The following is an 18,542-nucleotide window of genomic DNA, read 5'->3' as shown; positions in this document are numbered from 1 at the left end:
TCAACACAGCCGTTTTGTGAGTCGGGAACAGTGATTTTACTGCAGAAGTTTACAATCCTACAGCCTTTTTGTCATTGACCATGCCTCAAGACGATAGCCAGTTAAGGAGAAATGGAAGTTGCCAGTTTGCTGAGTTCTTGGTTTGTTCCCGCACTGATGGCGGTGCCCCAGCAGACGTGCTGTTCTTTGGCAAGTTCGTGCTTGGCTAACTTGGGGCCCCAGCCTTTGCAGCATCTTTTCCCTTCTGTGCTGCAGGTCGATACTCTTGCTATTCATTTTCCCCTCCCTTGTGGAACATGGCTGGGATGTTGTTGGAAATGTGTTCTGCATGTTCAGTCACTGATATCAGTTTTTTTGTTCCTTCTTTCTTTTTTCATTTCCCTTCTCCTATCCTTCCTCTGCTTTGGTGTTTGAAGTTCCTCTTTTTTTCTTCTTCTCCTGAAGACCAGTACACATGTCTGATTTGTAAATGGTGACTGGGTAACGTGTAATTCCCAGCCCCAGATTGACAGGTAGGGTTGGCACATACCCAATGGTAAAGGCCAGGCCTAAGGAGGGATGATTACATGATTGCTACCTTCCTAAGTTGCTGATTGGTCCCTCTGTCAGGTGTTCAGGAGGTGTGACCTGAGTGTGAACAGTCACCTAAGGCGGGTGCCCCCTTCTGAGGGTGGATCACAGTTAGGAGTGCGCCATTGGGGACACTGGCAGTCAAGGGGCATTTTCTTGCAATGAGCCAAACATCATATTCTCAGTCCACATCTGATAATTGTAAACGGAATGAGACTAATGATCGAAAGACCCTCCCAGCTGCACCATGGTTCCTCATGATTTCATATACTGAAGACCGTCAGTCCTCTGCGGTAAATCTGTTTATTATTCAGAAAGGTGTTGATGCAGTTGCTGGCCCTGTGAAATCCTGCTATTGTTTACGAAATGGCACTTTGCTTTTTGAGACTACTTCTGATTGTCGAGTCCAACTGTTAGCAGCTTTGCTCCTCCACAGCTATTCTGTTCATGTCGAGGCCTGTCAAATGCTTACTCCTTCCCATGGCGTTATTTACACTAGGCTGCTCAGTGGTCTGGCTAGGCAGAAATCCAAATGTACCTCTGATCAGGGTGTCATTGCAGTCCATCAGGTGATGAAAAAAGTAGAGGCATCTGTAGTGCCCAAGTGCACTCTTTTTCTCACTTTTGGTAGAGTGGTTCTTCAGTCAAAGATCAAAGCAGGCTATGAAGTTATCACAGTACAATCGTACATTCCGAACCTGATGCACTGTTACCAGTGTCATCGTTACAACCACACTCAAGAGTCCTGTCGACACCCGGCCGCATGTGTAACCTGTTATGCTCACGAGGGCGATTGTCCGCCTCCTCCTCCCCACTGTATCAACTGCAGTGGCGACCGTGCTGCCTCCTCCCACGATTGTCCCAGGTATCCTAACGAGTGGGCTATCCAGGAGATCTGGGTGAAGAAAAAAGTGCCTTGCCTAGTCGCTCGCAAGTTGTTGGCTAGTCGGAAACTGTGTATTCTACAATCTGGCACTTACTGTACTGTTCTTGCTACATCTCACTCCATGAAAGACATGGCCACACAGACATGGGACTTCAAATTTAGCACAGTGGTTGTGAAATCGCCCAGCATCATGGTCGTGTCCCTGTATTCTTCTCCAGCTGTGCAAGAAGCCACCAAATTTTCACCTCAGGGGGCAAAGTCACCTGCTACACAACTGGCAGGCTGGAAAAGGCAGAAAGAATATTCCAGCCAACAAACATCTGAGTCTTCCTCTGTCAACCAGAAAGTCTCCAAGAAGTCAAACAAAGGGAAACAGTCTTCTCCTTCGCTGACTCTGAAATCCTCTTCGATGGTGCTGCCACATGATACCCTTGCCTGTTCGGCCTGTGTGTTGCCGGTGTGCACCAACAATTGTTTTTCTACCCTGGATTCTGCAGAACGATAGGAGGAGAGTGCTGACGCCTCTGTAGACCAGGATTCTCCTGCCTCTCTGCCCTGTATCAGCAAGTCTTTGAAGGTTGGCACTGTGCAGCCGCTGAGGTGACACCCCTTCACTTTTTCTTGGTCATGACTCTCCTCCAATGGAACATTCACAGTCTTTGATCCAACAAAGAAGGCTTCGGCTGCTCTTAGAATTGCAGCGTCCACTTGTACTCTGCCTCCAGGAAACAAAATTGTGTCCTCACAACTGCTTCGAGCTCTCACATTTCTTCCTGGTCTGCTTCAACCTGCCCACTGAGGATGGCATTCCACCTCATGGGGGAGCCATGCTGCTCATCCAGGATGATGAGCATAGTCAACCGACCTTCTTGACTACCCAGCTCAAAGCTGTTGCAGTCCGCATTTTGCCTCCTCACTTGACCTTTTTCCTTTTGTGCCGTTTGCATCCCTCCATCATTTGGTGTCACCAGGGCAGACTTCCTCCAGCTTATTGGGCAATTCCCTTACCCCTTTCTGCTGCTCGGTGACTTTAATGTGCACCTCCCCTTTAGGGCTTTCCCAGAACCTGTCAGAGAGGTGCCGTCTTTGCTGATCTTCTCAGTTACCTTAACCTCATGTTCCTTAACACGGGAGCACCCATGTTCCTTTCAAACTCCACTCATACCTATTCCCATTTGGACCTCTCCTTCTGCACTGTCCAGCTTGCCCATCATCTCGAGTGGTCCATTCCCTGTGACATGTACTCGAGCGACCATTTCCCGTGTGCCATCCGATTTCCGGCACCTACCCTACCTACATGCACACCCAAGTAGCAGCTTTCTAAGGCCAACTGGAGGCTTTACTCCTCCCTGGTAACCTTCGAAGAACAACATTTCCCCAGTTGCTATGACAGGGAGAGTATCTTACAAAAATTATCCTTACCACTGCAGAACGTTCCATTCCTTGCACTTCTTTACCATGCAGTGCCCGGTCCCTTGGTGGCCTGAGGCGTGCTGCTACACTGTTTGCATGCAGAGACGTGCTCTCTGGGTTTTTGACCATCATCCTGTGATGGCACACTGCATTCATTATAAATGGTTGCATGCATGGTGGTGTTGCATTCTTTGGGGTAGTAAAAAAGCCAGCTGGATTTCCTTTACTAGTTCTTTTAACAGTTCCAATCTCTCTTCTGTCTTGTGGTCCAACCTCCAATGACTCTCTGGGACCAAGGTCCATTCCTCAATTTCCGGCCTGACTGAAGCAGATGATGTTATAGTGGAATCTATAATTGTCTCCAACACCTTGGGCTATTATTTTGCAGATATTTCGAGATCCTCCCACTATCGCCCTGCCTTCCTCCATTGGAAACGAGCAGAGGAGACCTGGGCAATACCCTTCTCTTCTCAGAATAGTGAGTGCTACATTGCTGCCTTTACTATGAGGGAGCTAGATCATACTCTCACTTTGTGAGAGTGTTAACATTAAGATGTTGCAGCACCTTTCTTTTGCGGGCAAGCACTTTGTCCTTCCTATGTACAACTGGGCAGAGAGCACATTTCCCAGCCTGAAGCCACTGTCATACCCATACCTAAGCCTGGTAAGGACAAACACCTTCCTTCTAGCTACTGCCCCATTTCTCTCACCACCTATGTTTGCAAGGTGAGGGAATGTATGATTCATGCCAGACTCTCAATTTACTAACCACTGCACAGCGTGGATTTAGAGTGCACCATTCTGCAGTTGTCCATCTCATCAATTTGTCCAACCATGTCATGAATGGTTTTCTGCAGAAATTCCAGACTTTCTCCATGTTTATCAGTTTGGAGAAAGCCTAAGATACTTGCTGGAGGACTGGTATCCTTTGTACTCTCCACATGTGGGGCTTCCATTGACACATGCCCATTTCCTTCAGGAAGATTTAAAAGACCGAGTTATCAAAGTACGTGTGGGTTCCGCCTTGTCGGACATCTTTATTCAGGAAAACGGCGTGCCTCAGGGTTCTGTCTTGAGCGTCATTAACCCTATAATGGCCTGTCTCCTGCTGGGCATCTCCGGCTCCCTTCTCGTTTATGGTTTTGCCATCTATTGCATTTCTCAATGGACCTGTCTCATTGAACGGCATCTTCAGCAATGGCTCGATCGTCTTTACTCATGGAGCATCGACAGTGGCTTTCATTTTTCCACTGACAAAACCATTTGTTTTAATTTATGGCAGTGCAATTGGTTTCTTCCATCATCTTTAAATCTTGGGTATGTTGCTCTTCCATTTGTTGAAACTACAAAATTCCTGGGGCTCTTGTTTGACGGGAACCTTTCTTGGTCTTTTTACGTGTCTTATATGGTGGCCCACTGTATGCGGTCCCTCAGTGATCCTACTTGTCCTCAGTAGTACTTCCTCGGGAGCAGATCAAAGCACCCTCCTTCTTTTTATACTGCTCCCTTGTCCATTCGAAATTAGACTGTGGGTGTTTTATTTAAGCACCTGCACATCCGTCCGTCTTATGCCATCTCATTACTGTCAAATCATCTTGGCATCCGTTTGGCCACTGGCACCTTTTACACTATAGCCCGGTTGAGTGGCTGTATGCAGAAGCTGCTGAACTACTGCTGTCCTACCGCCGTGACTTTCTCCTCAGCAACTATGCATGCCCTTGTGTGCCATGCTCGGCCACCTATCCTATGCCTTCTTCTTCAATGACTCCTTTGATTGCCAGTATGGAGTGTGTCCCTCTTCTCTGTTACCTTCTGGAGTTCGCTTTCAGCTCTTGCTGTGGCAGCAGGTTAACTTCACTTTACCTGCCACTTTCCTGATGGGTGTGAACCCTTCACTACATTGGCTTCATGCGGTGGCCCGTATTCACCTTGGCCTCCATTTGCTTCCTAAGGACACTACTCCAGTCTTGCTCTGTCACCATAAGTTCCATGGCCTTCACACAAAACTTTGCGATAGTACCTTTGTGTACACTGATAGCTCTCGGACTGACTGTGGTGTTGGGTGTGCATTCGTCATTGGCACCAAAGTTTTTTGGTGTCAGCCTCTGGAACACTGCTCAGTATTTACAGCAGAGCTCTTCGCCCTGTACAGGCCACACAATACATCCGCCTACACAGGCTTTTTAATTGTCATGTGCTCTGACTCTCTCTCAGTGGCCTTCAAAGCCTCTGTGTGCTGTACAGTGTCCATCCCTTAGTGCAACAGGTCCAGGAAAGCTGTCACTTGCTCACTCATGATGGAGCCACTGTGATGATGTTTATGTGGGTTCTTGGTCACATTGGTGTGACAGGAAACGAGGTCGCTGATGCTGCTGCCAAGGCTACAGTCCTCGTACCTCAGCCCACTAGTTGTTACATTCCCTTCGATGATATCTGTGTTGCCTTCTGTCAATAGGTGATGTCACTTTGGTGTCACCACTGGTCCTCCCTTCCTGGAAACAAGCTCTGTGTTATTAAGTCTCTCCCAGTGGTCTGGATGACCTCCTCTTGGCCTGAGATCATTTTAGCTAGGTTGCGTATTGGGCACTGTCTTTCTACTCCCCGCCATTTGTTACACGGTGCTCTCCCACCACTTTGCGCTCATTGCCCTCAACCTTTGATGGTCTGCCGTTTCCTAACAGAATGCCTTTTTTGTAACCTCTTTACGTTCTCCTTTTGTGTTTGCCGTCTGAGTTACAGGCCATTTTAGCTAACGATGCCCAAATTGTCGACTGTGTTTTACTTTTTGTCCATCATAGCAACATGGCAAAGGACATGTAATCACTAGTTCAGGACCTCCATTTCTCTGTTGTGTACTTAATAAACCTTTCTCCATGCCCGTTTTTGGCTGTCTTCACTTCTGTCGATTGGTATTAATATGTAATTGTTTTTAACTCCTCTCTTTGTCTTCGTGTTCTACAGTTTTGACATGGGCGCAAAAGCGCTCCAAAACAAAACAAACACAAATTGATGGCGGCTCTTTTGCTTGAACGAAGTTAGTTTTTCGTTGAAAATATTGAAGATGAGTTTGGAGATATTGCGGCAATAGAGGAGATCAGAAATGGATCTTTGCTCGTCAGAACATCACATGCAAACTAATCACAGGCATTTCAAGCCTGCATCAAGATACAAGACATACTGGTCACCATTTCTCCTCATAACAATCTCAGTAGAATTAAAGGACCTAAAGCTACAAACTGTTTATCTCGCAGTTTGCAGCTCGAATATCTTACCCCTGATTCAGTGGCGCATCCCTGGTGACCTTTGTGACAGTGACCATTTTCCCATCATTCTCTCCCTCTCCACTCACAGATATCTAGAACGTGCTCCATGTTGGTCGCTTTGGAAACTAATTTGGCAGGCTTTCTCCTCTGTAGTCACTTTTGCAGCCAGCCATGTGATGGATATTGACAAGTTGGTACAGGATACTGTTGATACTATCACTCATGCTGCAGCAGCAACAATACCCTACTTCTCCGGCTCATCCCAACGACTGCTGGTGCCATGGTGGTCCGAAGATATAGCCATAGCTATCAGGGAACACCACAGGGTGCTTAAACAGCTCAAGCGCCATCCCTCTATGGGTATTTTAATAGCATTGAAAGTGCGGTTTTTAATAAAGAAAAGGAAGCAGGAATGTTGGGAACAATATGTCTCAACTATGCAATCCAATACCATATCATTCCAAGTATAGACTAAATTCCGCCGCATTTGTGGCCTTCCAGCACCCACAATTGTTCCTGGTAGTCTTGTCAATGGTAACATCTGAACTGATCGTGTGATACTTGCTGAATGTTTTGCAGCACAATTCACAGATGTGTCTGCTTGCAGTAATTACTATCCTCATTTCCTGACCCGGAAACACGTTGTTGAGTGGCACCCGCTATCTTCCCAAGCACACGGCTCTCTGTCATACAACATCCCTTTTAGTGAATAGGAGCTTTGCCAATATGTCAGGATACGGTTTGTGGGCCCGACAAAATCCACAACCAAATGTTCAAACATCTTTGTGCCAACTGCATGAAACATATCCTCAGGCTTTTTAATCGTATTTGGTGGGAGTATTTCCGTCTTGATGACAGGAAGGTATTATTATTCCTCTCCTGAAACCAGGAGAGGACCCACAAATTTTAACTAACTACTGGCCAGTTTCTCTGATGAATGGGCTGTGTAAGCTATTCAAGCGAATGGTCAACTGCGATCTTTGTTGGTGCCTTGAAGCCGGAGGGCATATACCACAATTCCAAAGTGGCTTTTGGGCTTTCCGGTCCACCACACATTACCTGGTTCATTTGGAATCTGTGGTGCACAACGCTTTTGCGCATCGCCGACATCTGATTGCTGTGTTCTTTGACCTACAGAAGGCATACAGTACCACCTGGCAACATCACATTCTATACACACTGCATGAGTGGGATTTACAGGGCAGTTCACCCAATTTTATCCAGAATTTCCTATCTCTCTGACTTTTTTGGGTCTGGGTAGGTTCGACTCTAAGCAACCAATATGTACAGGAAACTGGAGTCCCTCAGGGATCAGTTCTAAGCGTAACACTGTTTGCTTTCGCCATCTCTCCGTCACTGTACGTGAATGATCTTTGCCTGTACTATGCCTCTGCATCAGTACGTACTGCTGAGCACCCATTTCAGGGGGGGGGGGGGGGGGCGGTCTGGAGAGTCCATGACTGCATCCTGAATAACAGCTATCAATTTTCTGCTACAAAATCATGAGTTTTGTGTTTTTGTTAACCCCGGACTGTGCACCCACACCCAGAAATTTATATTTGTGACCAGTTACTTGAAGTCGTTGAAACTTTCCAGTCATTAGGTATCTTATTTGACCACAAGCTAACGCAGCTGCCACATGTCCACCAGCTCATGGCAGTTTACATGGAGAAGCTGAATGCTTTCCATTTTCTTAATCACTCTTCGTGGTGCGTGGACCACAAAGTTCTTATGAGATTTTACAAAGCACTGATTTTATACCTCTTGGACTATGGTTGTGTTGCCTGTGGGTCGCCGGGTCAGTAGCACCATCTGTATTGAGCTTACTGGTCCCTGTAACCACACTGGTGTGTGGTTGGCAATGAAGACCTTTGATATGAGCCTTGTTGACAGCTTCCTGACAGAAGCCTGTGTTCCACTGTTGTGGGTTAGATGACAGCAGCTTGTAGCAAGTTACGCAGTCGCAATCTGTCAAATGCCTACCCACTCATGTCACTCAACTCTGTCCCATAACAAGCAGTTCAGACTGTTTGTGCATCAGCCAAAACTAGGAAGACCAGCTGGGATCTGTCTTGATATACTACTGAAGGACCACCAACAGCCTCCGCTAGTCTGTGTTCCGAGAGCTCCCTCTCGACACCCACCTGTGGGCTGTACCCTGTCCTGTGATACAGATGGACCTCTTTCATGGCCCCAGGAACAATGCTGATCCTACCCTTCTCTGACAGCTGTTTCTTTCAGTCCTCCATGATCATTATAATTCGGTATGCATCTATACAGGTAGATCAAAAGTCAATGACAGGGTCAGTTACTCTTTTGCATATGTGTGGTGACACAAGAAGCACACTCTGTCAAGTGCCTGCAGTTTGTACACTACATAGTTGGTTGCCATCTCTCAGGCTTTGTGGTACATCAAATCCCAGGCCACAATGAACTTTTTGATCTGTAGCAGTTCCATGAGTTGCTTAAAAGGCATAACCCTGTGCTGTTACAAAAATCTTTTGGTTGCCAACATCCAGTACCTACTGTCTTGTCTCTACAGCTCTGGAAAGACAGTGACCTCCATCTGGACACTGAGCCACATAGGCATTTCAGGAAATGAAATCGCCAACTGTCTAGCTAAAGACACAATTGTAGGAGATCAACTTGACGTCAGGATACAGGGCACAGACTTAAGATTACAACGTTGACACAATATTTTGAGCCTCTGGGTTTGGAATGGCAGGCTACTACAACTCAAAATAAGTTGAGAGCAATTAAAGGGTCCACTAAGGTGTCGCATACATGTCTCCAGGCCTCTAGCAAGGATGCCATTGTGTTGTGCTGACAACACATCGCCCACACAAGAGTCACTCATGATTTCCTTCTGCATCAGGAGGCTCATTCTCACTGCATCTACGGCAGTCTACTGACGATAGCACATGTTCTTGTTGAGTGCACTTTGCTGGCTGACCTGCAGCGCACACTCTCAGCTCACGTACCTCACTACCTCAGATGCTTGTGGATGAGATGACAGCCAATACCGAAGTGTTGCATTTTCTGAGGGAGGGTGAATTTTCCTGTAACCTATTATAGTCTTCACCTTCTAGTGTTTGGTGTGTTTGTGGGGGCGAAAGCTTCCCCCTGTGGTGGTTACCCAGGAAGCGACCGGAGGTTACTTTCTTCCCCTCTCATCTTGTTGTGCCTATAGACCCTCTTGTGTAAGGTGCTGCCTGGGTTATCTCTATTTTCTTTTACCTATCGTGTTACAACTACTGTCGTGCCCTTTTAAACTCTTTGACTTGCTTATATAGTTTGAGCAACCAAGTCACACCCCCCCCCCCTTTTTTTTTTTTACATGTTTCTCTCATGATAGAGAGGGACTAACTATACAGAAGTTTAGTCTTTTTAAACATTTAACCATCATCAGTTAGCAGCCAGATACACTGTTCCAGGATCACATCAGATTCATTACACCACAATCTGTCATCTGTGTCCTGGAGCCAAGGGCGAGCTCCTATCTTGTTTGTCAGATCTGGCTTGATGGACAATACCCTGCCACTTGGAAGGAGGCTATATTAATTCCTTTAAGATAACCAGGCAAGGAGGAGCTTTGCTTTAAATTTTGTGTGAAACTCAAGAAAACCTTTACAGAGAAACACCAAATGATGCAGGAAGCCTATGGTGATGAGTGCTTAAGCTGTACTCGGTGTTATGAATGTTTCACATGGTTTAAAAAGACCAAATGGAAGTTAAAGGTGACCCTCGTTCAGGACACCTTTTGACATCTACCGACGACGCTCATGTTAGGAATTGCAATGAAATTGTGCGTGCCAATTGAAGACCGACTTTCCGAGAGTTTGCAGAAGAATGTAACATTTCAGCTGGATCATGTCATGAAATCCTGACACAGCATCTCAGAATAAATAATGTTGCCACCAAATTTGTCCCATGGCTCATGAGAAAAGACAAGAAAAACCTTCACCTCGTAATATGTGAAGAGATTCTGGATTGCACAAATGAGAACGAGATGTTCCTTAAGAGAAACAAAACTGGTGATGAGTAGCCATGCTGATAGTTTTCTTTGACTTTGAATGATTAGTTCATCATGAATTTGTGCCATAGGGACAAACTGTTAATCGATGGTACTATCGGAATGTGTTGTGACGCCTACAAGAAAATGTGAGAAGGAAATGTCCTGAAATGCGGCGAGACAACTCATGGCTCTCGCATCACGATAACATACTTGCACATTCATTCCTGTTGGTGTGTGACTATTGCACAAGAAGCAGTATCACTGTGCTTCCTCATCCTCTGTACTTTCCAGACCTGGGTCTTGTGGACTTTTATTTCCAAAGTTTAAAACCCTGTCAAAAGGACAAAGATTTGCAATGATAGATGAGATGAAAGAAAACTCACTTCGCATGATCCAGCTAGAGGCATACAAAGACTGCTTCAGGAAGTGGTGTATCAATTGTAGAGGAGATTATTTTGGAGGAGACCATGCACAATAAGTAAAAGGTAACCACAGAAAAATTTTGTGGACCAAGTTCCGGAATGTTTTATACAGACGTCATATTTACCCCACTATGTACTCAGATATTTATAGATTACTGGTTACTTATAATCGCATATCATAACAAAGCTTCTGATATGTAAGTGTAACTGCTGGTAATAGATAGTCAAATTACAGAAGAGGGCGGAGACCCATGACAGTTTAGCAGTATATTAATATTAGAATGTTAGGAAAATGGAGACCACTACAGGGATCCTGATAGAGAAAAGCAACTCGTGCATCACAAGAATGGCTGAAGCTGACAATAAGGAGTGAAGTCGACAGCGTGTTTTGCTGTTAGATCCTGATGAAAGATTTATAAGAAAATTCTAGGAAGTTCTGGCTATAATTAAAGTATATGAATGCATCTAAAATGTGCATTATGTCTTTTTGTCCTTCTGTTGTCAAAACTGAAGGCAGGAGACAGAAAAAAGGAATTCTATGCTTTACATTTGAAAAGGACTTCATATAAGGGAATACTACGTTACCAATGTTTAATGCCACACACACACACACACACACACACACACACACACACACGAGATGCATCGATGTTAGCACCCCTGGTGCCAATGACCTGCTATGTTGATTTGAGCACAGACGCATGAGTTGATACATGGATGTGAGGAATGCGGGTCACAACAAGATACTGGCTGCTAAACACGCCATATTGTGCATTAAAGGTTATTCACTGTGCACATTGTCAGCCATATTATGTATCTTCAACATGTACTCACATCTTGTAATATGGCAACTGTTCTGTAAGACAAGAAATATGTTTTTTCAGCAATGACATTTCATGCAGACAGGTCAGATATATTGTAACATTTCAATGTGCACTTCAGAATGGCTGTAAAGCTGAAGTTGTGATAATGTGAAATAAATGAACAGTAATTTACCATCAAGTGGTGGATTAAAAAAAAAAAAAAAAGCCCCAGGTCCTTAAGGAATTCCAGTTTGATGTTATGTTGAATACACCACAGATTATGTCTTTCTAGCTTATTTATTGAGAAGGTCTTTTGTAGTGGCTGCTCCCATGTGACGGGGGAAGATTAGAGGTTTACAGAAATGGTAATATATTGGATGTGCAAAACTATGGAATTATATTGCCGATATCTGTCTGTTGCATTGTTCTAGAGTGTAATGGAGACTCAAATGTTATGGTGCTGCTGGAAAAAAGCATCTTCTGTCAAAGAATAAGCATGTGTTGTTGTGATCTTCAGTCCAAAGACTGGTTTGATGCAGCTCTCCACTCAATCCTGTGCAAGCCTCATCACCGAGTAACTACTGCAACCTGACAAGGGAACCTCCCCATCGCACCCCCCACAGATTTAGTTATAAGTTGGCACAGTGGATAGGCCTTGAAAAACTGAACACAAATCAATCGAGAAAACAGGAAGAAGTTGTGTGAAACTATGAAAAAAAATAAGCAAAATATACAAACTAAGTAGTCCATGCGCAAGGTAGGTAACATGTAGGGTAATCTGAGCTCAGTAGCGCGGTGGTCCCGTGGTTAGCGTGAGCAGCTGCGGAACGAGAGTTCCTTGGTTCAAGTCTACCCTCGAGTAAAAAGTTTAATATTTTATTTTCAGACAATTACCAAAGTTCAGGCACTCACACATAATCAACTTCACTCTCCAAAATTCCAGGACATGTTCAGATTTTCTTGGACATATGCAGCATTTGATGGTCTACACATGGAAAAATTTGAAAACGTTAAAAACATAGGTTTTGACAGAGCACAGGGAAAACTGTGCGACTGTGAAACTGTTGCATTCATTTGTTGCAGTTTATTTGACAAACTCTTATGTTTTCATCACTTTTTTGGGAGTGATTATCACATCCACAAGAAAACCTAAATCAGGCAAGGTAGAAGAATCTTTTTACCCATTCACCAAGTGCACAAGTTAGGTGGGTCGACAACATATTCCTGTCATGTGACGCACATGCCGTCACCAGTGTCGTATTTTCCTGTGGAGGAATCGGTTGACCTATGACCTTGCAACCAAATGTTTTCGGTTCCCATTGGAGAGGCACGTCCTTTCGTCTACTAATCGCACGGTCTTGCGGTGCGGTCGCAAAACACAGACACTAAACTTATTACAGTGAACAGAGACGTCATTGAACGAATGGACAGGTCATAACTTTGCGAAAATAGGGAAGACTTGAACCAAGGACCTCTCGTTTTGCAGCTGCTCACGCTAACCACGGGACCACGGCGCTCCTGAGCTCACATTATCCTTCATGTTGCCTATCTTGCATATGGACTACTCAGTTTGTATATTTTTCTTATTTTTTTCATAGTTCCACACAACTTCTTCCTGTTTTCTCGATTTATCTGTGTTCAGTTTTTCAAGGCCTATCCACTGTGCCAACTTATAACTAAATCCGAGGGGGTGCGATGGGGAGGTTCCCTTGTAAGCATAGGTTCAGAAAAAAGAGTGCTTATGTGAAATGTGTTTCTTCACACACAGTGTCCTGCAAACAGTAGATATGTGAATTGATAATTCCGTCTTCCTAACTTTGCAAGAGGCATTTGACACTGTACCATGTCATTGACTACTAACCAGGGTGCAATCATATGCATTATCGTTACAAATATATAGTTGATTTGAGGAATATTTGACTAATATATCTCATTGTGTTATACTGGTTGATGAATATTCAACACAAATGAAAGAAATTGTAATAGGACCTCTGTGTTCAATGCATGTGAATGACTAATCAGATAAGATCAGCAACACTGTAAGATTGTTCACCAACAGTGCTGTTGTGTTTATGAAAGTGTCATCATCAGGTGATCGCATAAGGAATTGTAGGAAGACCCATACAGAACTTCCTTTTGGTGCATTGAATGGCCACTCTTGAAAAGGTGAATGGATGTATGACAGTGGCTGTAACAAAGATAAGCACTGACCATATTGGGCAGATTATATTGGATTAAGTCTTTAGGGGTAATGCTAAAACGGAATCCCTTGAGTGTGAGGTCACAAATTCAATCTGTAGTAAGCTTCATTTGAAAGTGTTGTGTTCCACCCGAACAGGTCGTGAAGGCCCAATGGTACTGACCGGCTGCCGTGTCATCCTCAGCCCACAGGTGTGTCACGGCTATGGAGGGACATGAGGTCAGCATACTGCTCTCCTGGCCGTATGTCGTTTACGAGACCAGAGCCACTACTTCTCAATCAAGTAGCTCCTTAGATTTCCTCAGAAAGGTGACAGAAAATGAGTTTGTGGGAGGTGCAGAGTTTGTGCTGCCATCGGTGTATATCTGACATGGGGACCATGAGACCAACTAAAAGAGATCATAGCTTGAGGTCACAAGTTCAGTCTTTAGTAATGCTCAATTGAAAGTATTGAATTAACAATTGTGACAAGAAAAATATTTGCTGGTAATAACACATGATATGTGTCTGGAGGACGACAGAAAATGAGTGTCTGGGAGGTGAGAGATTGTGCCGCCATCATGGCATATCTGACATAGGGATCATGAGATGACAGAGAGTGAGTGAAATAAGAGATAAAATAAATCATGTTGGTACAAAGTACGATCTGCCTTAACTAATCTTCAGTGATAAGTAATGTAGAGAGATCTGCTTCAGTTGTACAGCTGTACCTGATTTAGATTTTCCGTGATAGATTTTCCGTGATTTACCTAAATTACTTAAGGCGAATGCTGGGATGGCTCTTTTGTAAGGGCATGGCTACTTTCTTTCACCACCCTTCCCTAATACGAGCATGTGCTCCATCTCTAGTACACCTGAAGCAAATCTCTCTTCATTAATTATCATGCCTCTCAATTGCGGATGTCCTATGTACCTAACCTTGTGTAATCTTCAGTATCTTAACATGTAAAAGACTGGAGTGGAGTCATAGTTTACATATTCACTCCAGTAAGCCTTGGAAAGAATTTCATGAGATGACAAGTGGTATCTTGCCATTTTACCAACAATCATATGAAACTGTAATTTGTGTAAAGAAAGTTAGTCTACATCTGCATTAAATGTTTTGTGACAGTTACACTTGTAAAAATAAGTATTTTCTGAAATTTATTTGCAAGTTGAGAAGGAAATCAAGGCGAAATTAGGAATATTCATGGAAAAGAAGTTATAAATTTTAGGTTTTTCAGTGGCATTAATTCCATCAGAGGTGGCAAAGAATTTGGAAGAGCAGTTGAAAGATAGGGGTTCGGTCTTGAAAAGAGGTTTTAAGATGAATGTTGACAAAAGTAAAATGAGGCTAATGGAACATAGTCAAATGAAATTAAATGATGTTGAGGGAATTAGATAAGTGATGATGGCAGAAGTGTGAGGAATATAAAATGCAGATTGCAAGTAGCAAGAAAAGCATTTGTGACCTAGAGAAATTTTTATTATTATATATAACTTTAAATGTTAAGACTTCATTTTGGTAGGAATTTGTCTTATATGGCAGAGAGACTGACAATAAACTGTTCAGACAAGAAGAAGAGGAGGAGGAGATTAATGTTTAACATCCTGTCGAAATGAGGTCACTAAAGATGGCGCACAAGCACAAGGGTGGTGAAGGAAAGCAGCCATGCCCTTACAAAGGAACCATCCCAGCATTCGCCTTAAGCAATGTAGGTAAATTATGGAAAATCTAAATCAGGATGGCTGGATGTCGGTTTGAACTGTCGTCCTCCCAAATGCAAGTCCAATGTGCGAACCACTGTGCTACCCTACTCGGTGGCAAGAAGATAACTGGAACTTTTGTAATGTGGTACTGCAGAAGAATGCTGATGATTAAATGGTTAAAATGAATAATTAATAAGGAGGAACTGAACTGTGGAGGAAAGAAATTTAAGGCACTGCTGATTAAAAGAAGGGATTGGTTGATGAGACACATCCTGAAGCATTAAGAAATGGTCAGTTTGGTAGTGCAAGGAAATGGGTGGGGGGCTAAAAATTGTACCAAGAGACAAAGGTTTAACTATGATAAGTAGGTTGAAATAGATGTAGGTTGAAGTAGTTGTGCAAAAATTGACACATGCCCGGGATAGATTAGTGTGGAGAGCTGCATCAAATTGGTTTTTAGACTGGAGTCAACATCATCATTTAATGTTATGTCACACATCTTTATGCCTTGTAACCATTTTTTTAGACACACTGAGACAAATGAAATTACAAGGATAGTATTTTTTGCTTGAAATGATAAAATTTTCCTCCTGAATTGTTGTTACATGCATTTATTTATGAGTACAGTTTTGGCTGTTATGCCTTTCTCATGTAATAGCTGTAACAATGTATAGTGGCTGAAAAGCCAGTTCAATTTTACTTGTGCTTTTTGTCTTCAAAACTTTTTTATGAAAGCCAGATTATGTCCTCATGTTTCATGTCGTACCCATAGAAAACAGGTTTCCTCATTATCTTTATAAAATGATCTAGGGCTTCATGAAAACGAAAACTTTGCCAGCTAGGTGTTTAAGGTTGAAGTTAATTAATACAAACACATTATTTACTGTAGTAATTTTTATTGATTTTATGTCAATACTTCACTTGTATTCATCACAGTGTGAGCACTGGATATGACATTTGACAACTAAACCTCTGTAAAAGTATTTTGTACTGCTACCCAAAGATCATGCCTGTAGTGCAGATACATATATTTACCCAAGTTCTACCATGTTTTATGCTATCTAATTTTAACACTGTCCAATTTGTATGAGGGAGGAAGGAGAAGAATTTTAATTTATTTCAGAGTTTAGAAGAAATGTACACTGAATGGCCAAAGAAACTGGTACACTTGCCTAATATCAGGTAGGGCCACCACGAGCATGCAGAAGTACCGCAACACGACTTTGCATGGACTCAACTAATGTCAGAAGTAGTGCTGTAGGGAAGTGATACATGAAACCTGCAGGGCTGTCCATAGTTCCTGCTGACATACAGGGTCCATGGATTCATGAGGTTGTCTCCATATCCATCCACTTCCGTCCACTCGATACAATTTGAAACGAGACACATCCGACCGAGCAACATGTTTCCAGTCGTCAACAGTCCAATGTTGGTGTTGATGGGCCCATGGGAGGCAAACAGTTTTGTGTCATGCAGTCATCAAGGTTACACGAGTGGGCCTTCGGCTCCGAAAGCCCATATCGATGATGTTTCGTTGAATGGTTTGCTGGTTGACACTTGCTGATGGCCCAGCTTTGAAATTTGCAGCAATTTGTGGAAGGTTTGCACTTCCGTCATGTAGAATGATTGTCTTCAGTTGTTTTTGATCTTGTTCGTGCAGGATCTTTTTCTGGCCTCAATGATGTCACTGATTTGGGGTTTAACAGATTCCTGATATTGTTACCTTGGAGATGCTGTGTTCCATTGCTCCTGTGCCGTTTATAACACGACATTCAAACTCACTTAAATCTTGATAACCTGTCATTGTAGCAGCAGTAACAGATCTAACAACTGCACCAAATACTTTTTCTCTTACATAGGCATTGCCGACTACTGTGCTGTGTTCTGCTTCTTCACATATCTCTGTATTTGAATATGCATGCCTATACCAGTTTCTTTGGTGCTTCAGTGTAACCAAGAACACTAAAGATGTTCACGATAGCAGCAGTATTTCACTTGTTCTTTATCTCTATCATATCCCAACAACATGTTTGTCATTAAATTCTAACAGTCAAAGCCAGATGATTCATTATTAAATAAAATCTGATATAGCATAATGAAACATTAATGCTAAAGAGCTTTATATGGTGTACACCAAGGGTTTAGAAGAGCAGAGCGAATACTGTAACTCCAACCCGTCGGTTCACTCTGAAGATGGACGAGAAGTATATGGCCAAAGTATTAGGAGAAGAAATAGGGTGTTTCAAAGTGCACATTCAAAGTTTAATGGATCAGTAACACTTACTTCTTCAGAATGGATGTGTGCAATGTAGCAGATTGTTTTTACACCAAAAAGTATGTTATACAACTGTGTGTTATCATATGGTTCAAATTTTCCTTTTTCAGTGAACAGGAGCCACCACCTGCCATGTTGAGACTGCATTCTATAGCAGATAGAGAGGATGGCTGGATTCAGGTGGTGAGCTCAATGGTGCATGTGATTCCAATGAATGATCCTCTTGGACCAGCTGTTATCACATTGTTATTGGATGACTGTCCTCTTCCAACAAAGGTAAAATGCTGTGTAATATCAAAGCTTCTAGATGCAAGTTAAAGGTGACAGCACCGTTTTGTATCTGTTGTTTTTTCAGCTGTGCACTCGTCGTCCTTTTATATTTCGATTGTTTTTGATATTTCTTTCAAAATTGGTTGTATTTTTGCAGTGTTTGTGACTCCCGTCTGTAACACCGTGTTATCTGGCCTCTGTTCTCATAACTGTCTCTTGTCACATTCCCCCACTTTCATTCAGTAAACTTGTATTATGACAAATATTATACTTAGGGTTAGTAATCTTGGTCAATAATTTTTGTGAACTTAGTTATAAACAAATTATAGCTCTTATGCCTGATAACTTTCAACTAACTAAAAGGTACTTTAACACATTCCATAAATTCTCTCTCTTTACAAGCGAAATTCTTGATGAAACTGTCTGTTGTGAATCTTATGAATCTAAAACAGTATCCATATTAAAGTAATTTGGTGAAAGACACAGCCACAATAAATCTGTCTTTCCAGCCTAAGGGTTCTAGCCCCAAATGCTAGAAAAATCCCCCCCTCCGAACACACACACACACACACACACACACACACACACACAGAGTATGAAGAATTTTTCCACCTGAGGGGGGGGGGGGGGTAGGTACTGAAACTTCATTCTGTCTATGTATAATTTAATAGTGTAATGATGGTACATTAACTTAACTTGTTTAAAGATGTAAATTAATTTTACAACTACTTGCTTT

At 43.0% G+C, this 18,542-nt stretch overlaps 1 protein-coding gene across 1 annotated transcript in view; it reads left to right on the top strand.

Annotated features, from left to right (window-relative positions):
• LOC126187700 (RING finger and SPRY domain-containing protein 1-like) overlaps nt 1-18,542 on the top strand; it is a 143,718-nt gene that overhangs the window by 23,595 nt on the left and 101,581 nt on the right. Inside the window, exon 2 of the mRNA XM_049928942.1 lies at nt 17,647-17,812. Coding sequence (XP_049784899.1) covers nt 17,647-17,812 — 166 coding nt within the window. The remainder of the gene's footprint in view (nt 1-17,646; nt 17,813-18,542) is intronic.

This window comes from Schistocerca cancellata, chromosome 5 (genome assembly GCF_023864275.1).
Source record: "Schistocerca cancellata isolate TAMUIC-IGC-003103 chromosome 5, iqSchCanc2.1, whole genome shotgun sequence".
Lineage (NCBI taxonomy): Eukaryota > Metazoa > Arthropoda > Insecta > Orthoptera > Acrididae > Schistocerca > Schistocerca cancellata.
The sequence above is the reverse complement of the archived record's forward strand: the minus strand, read 5'-3'. Positions and strand labels throughout refer to the sequence as shown.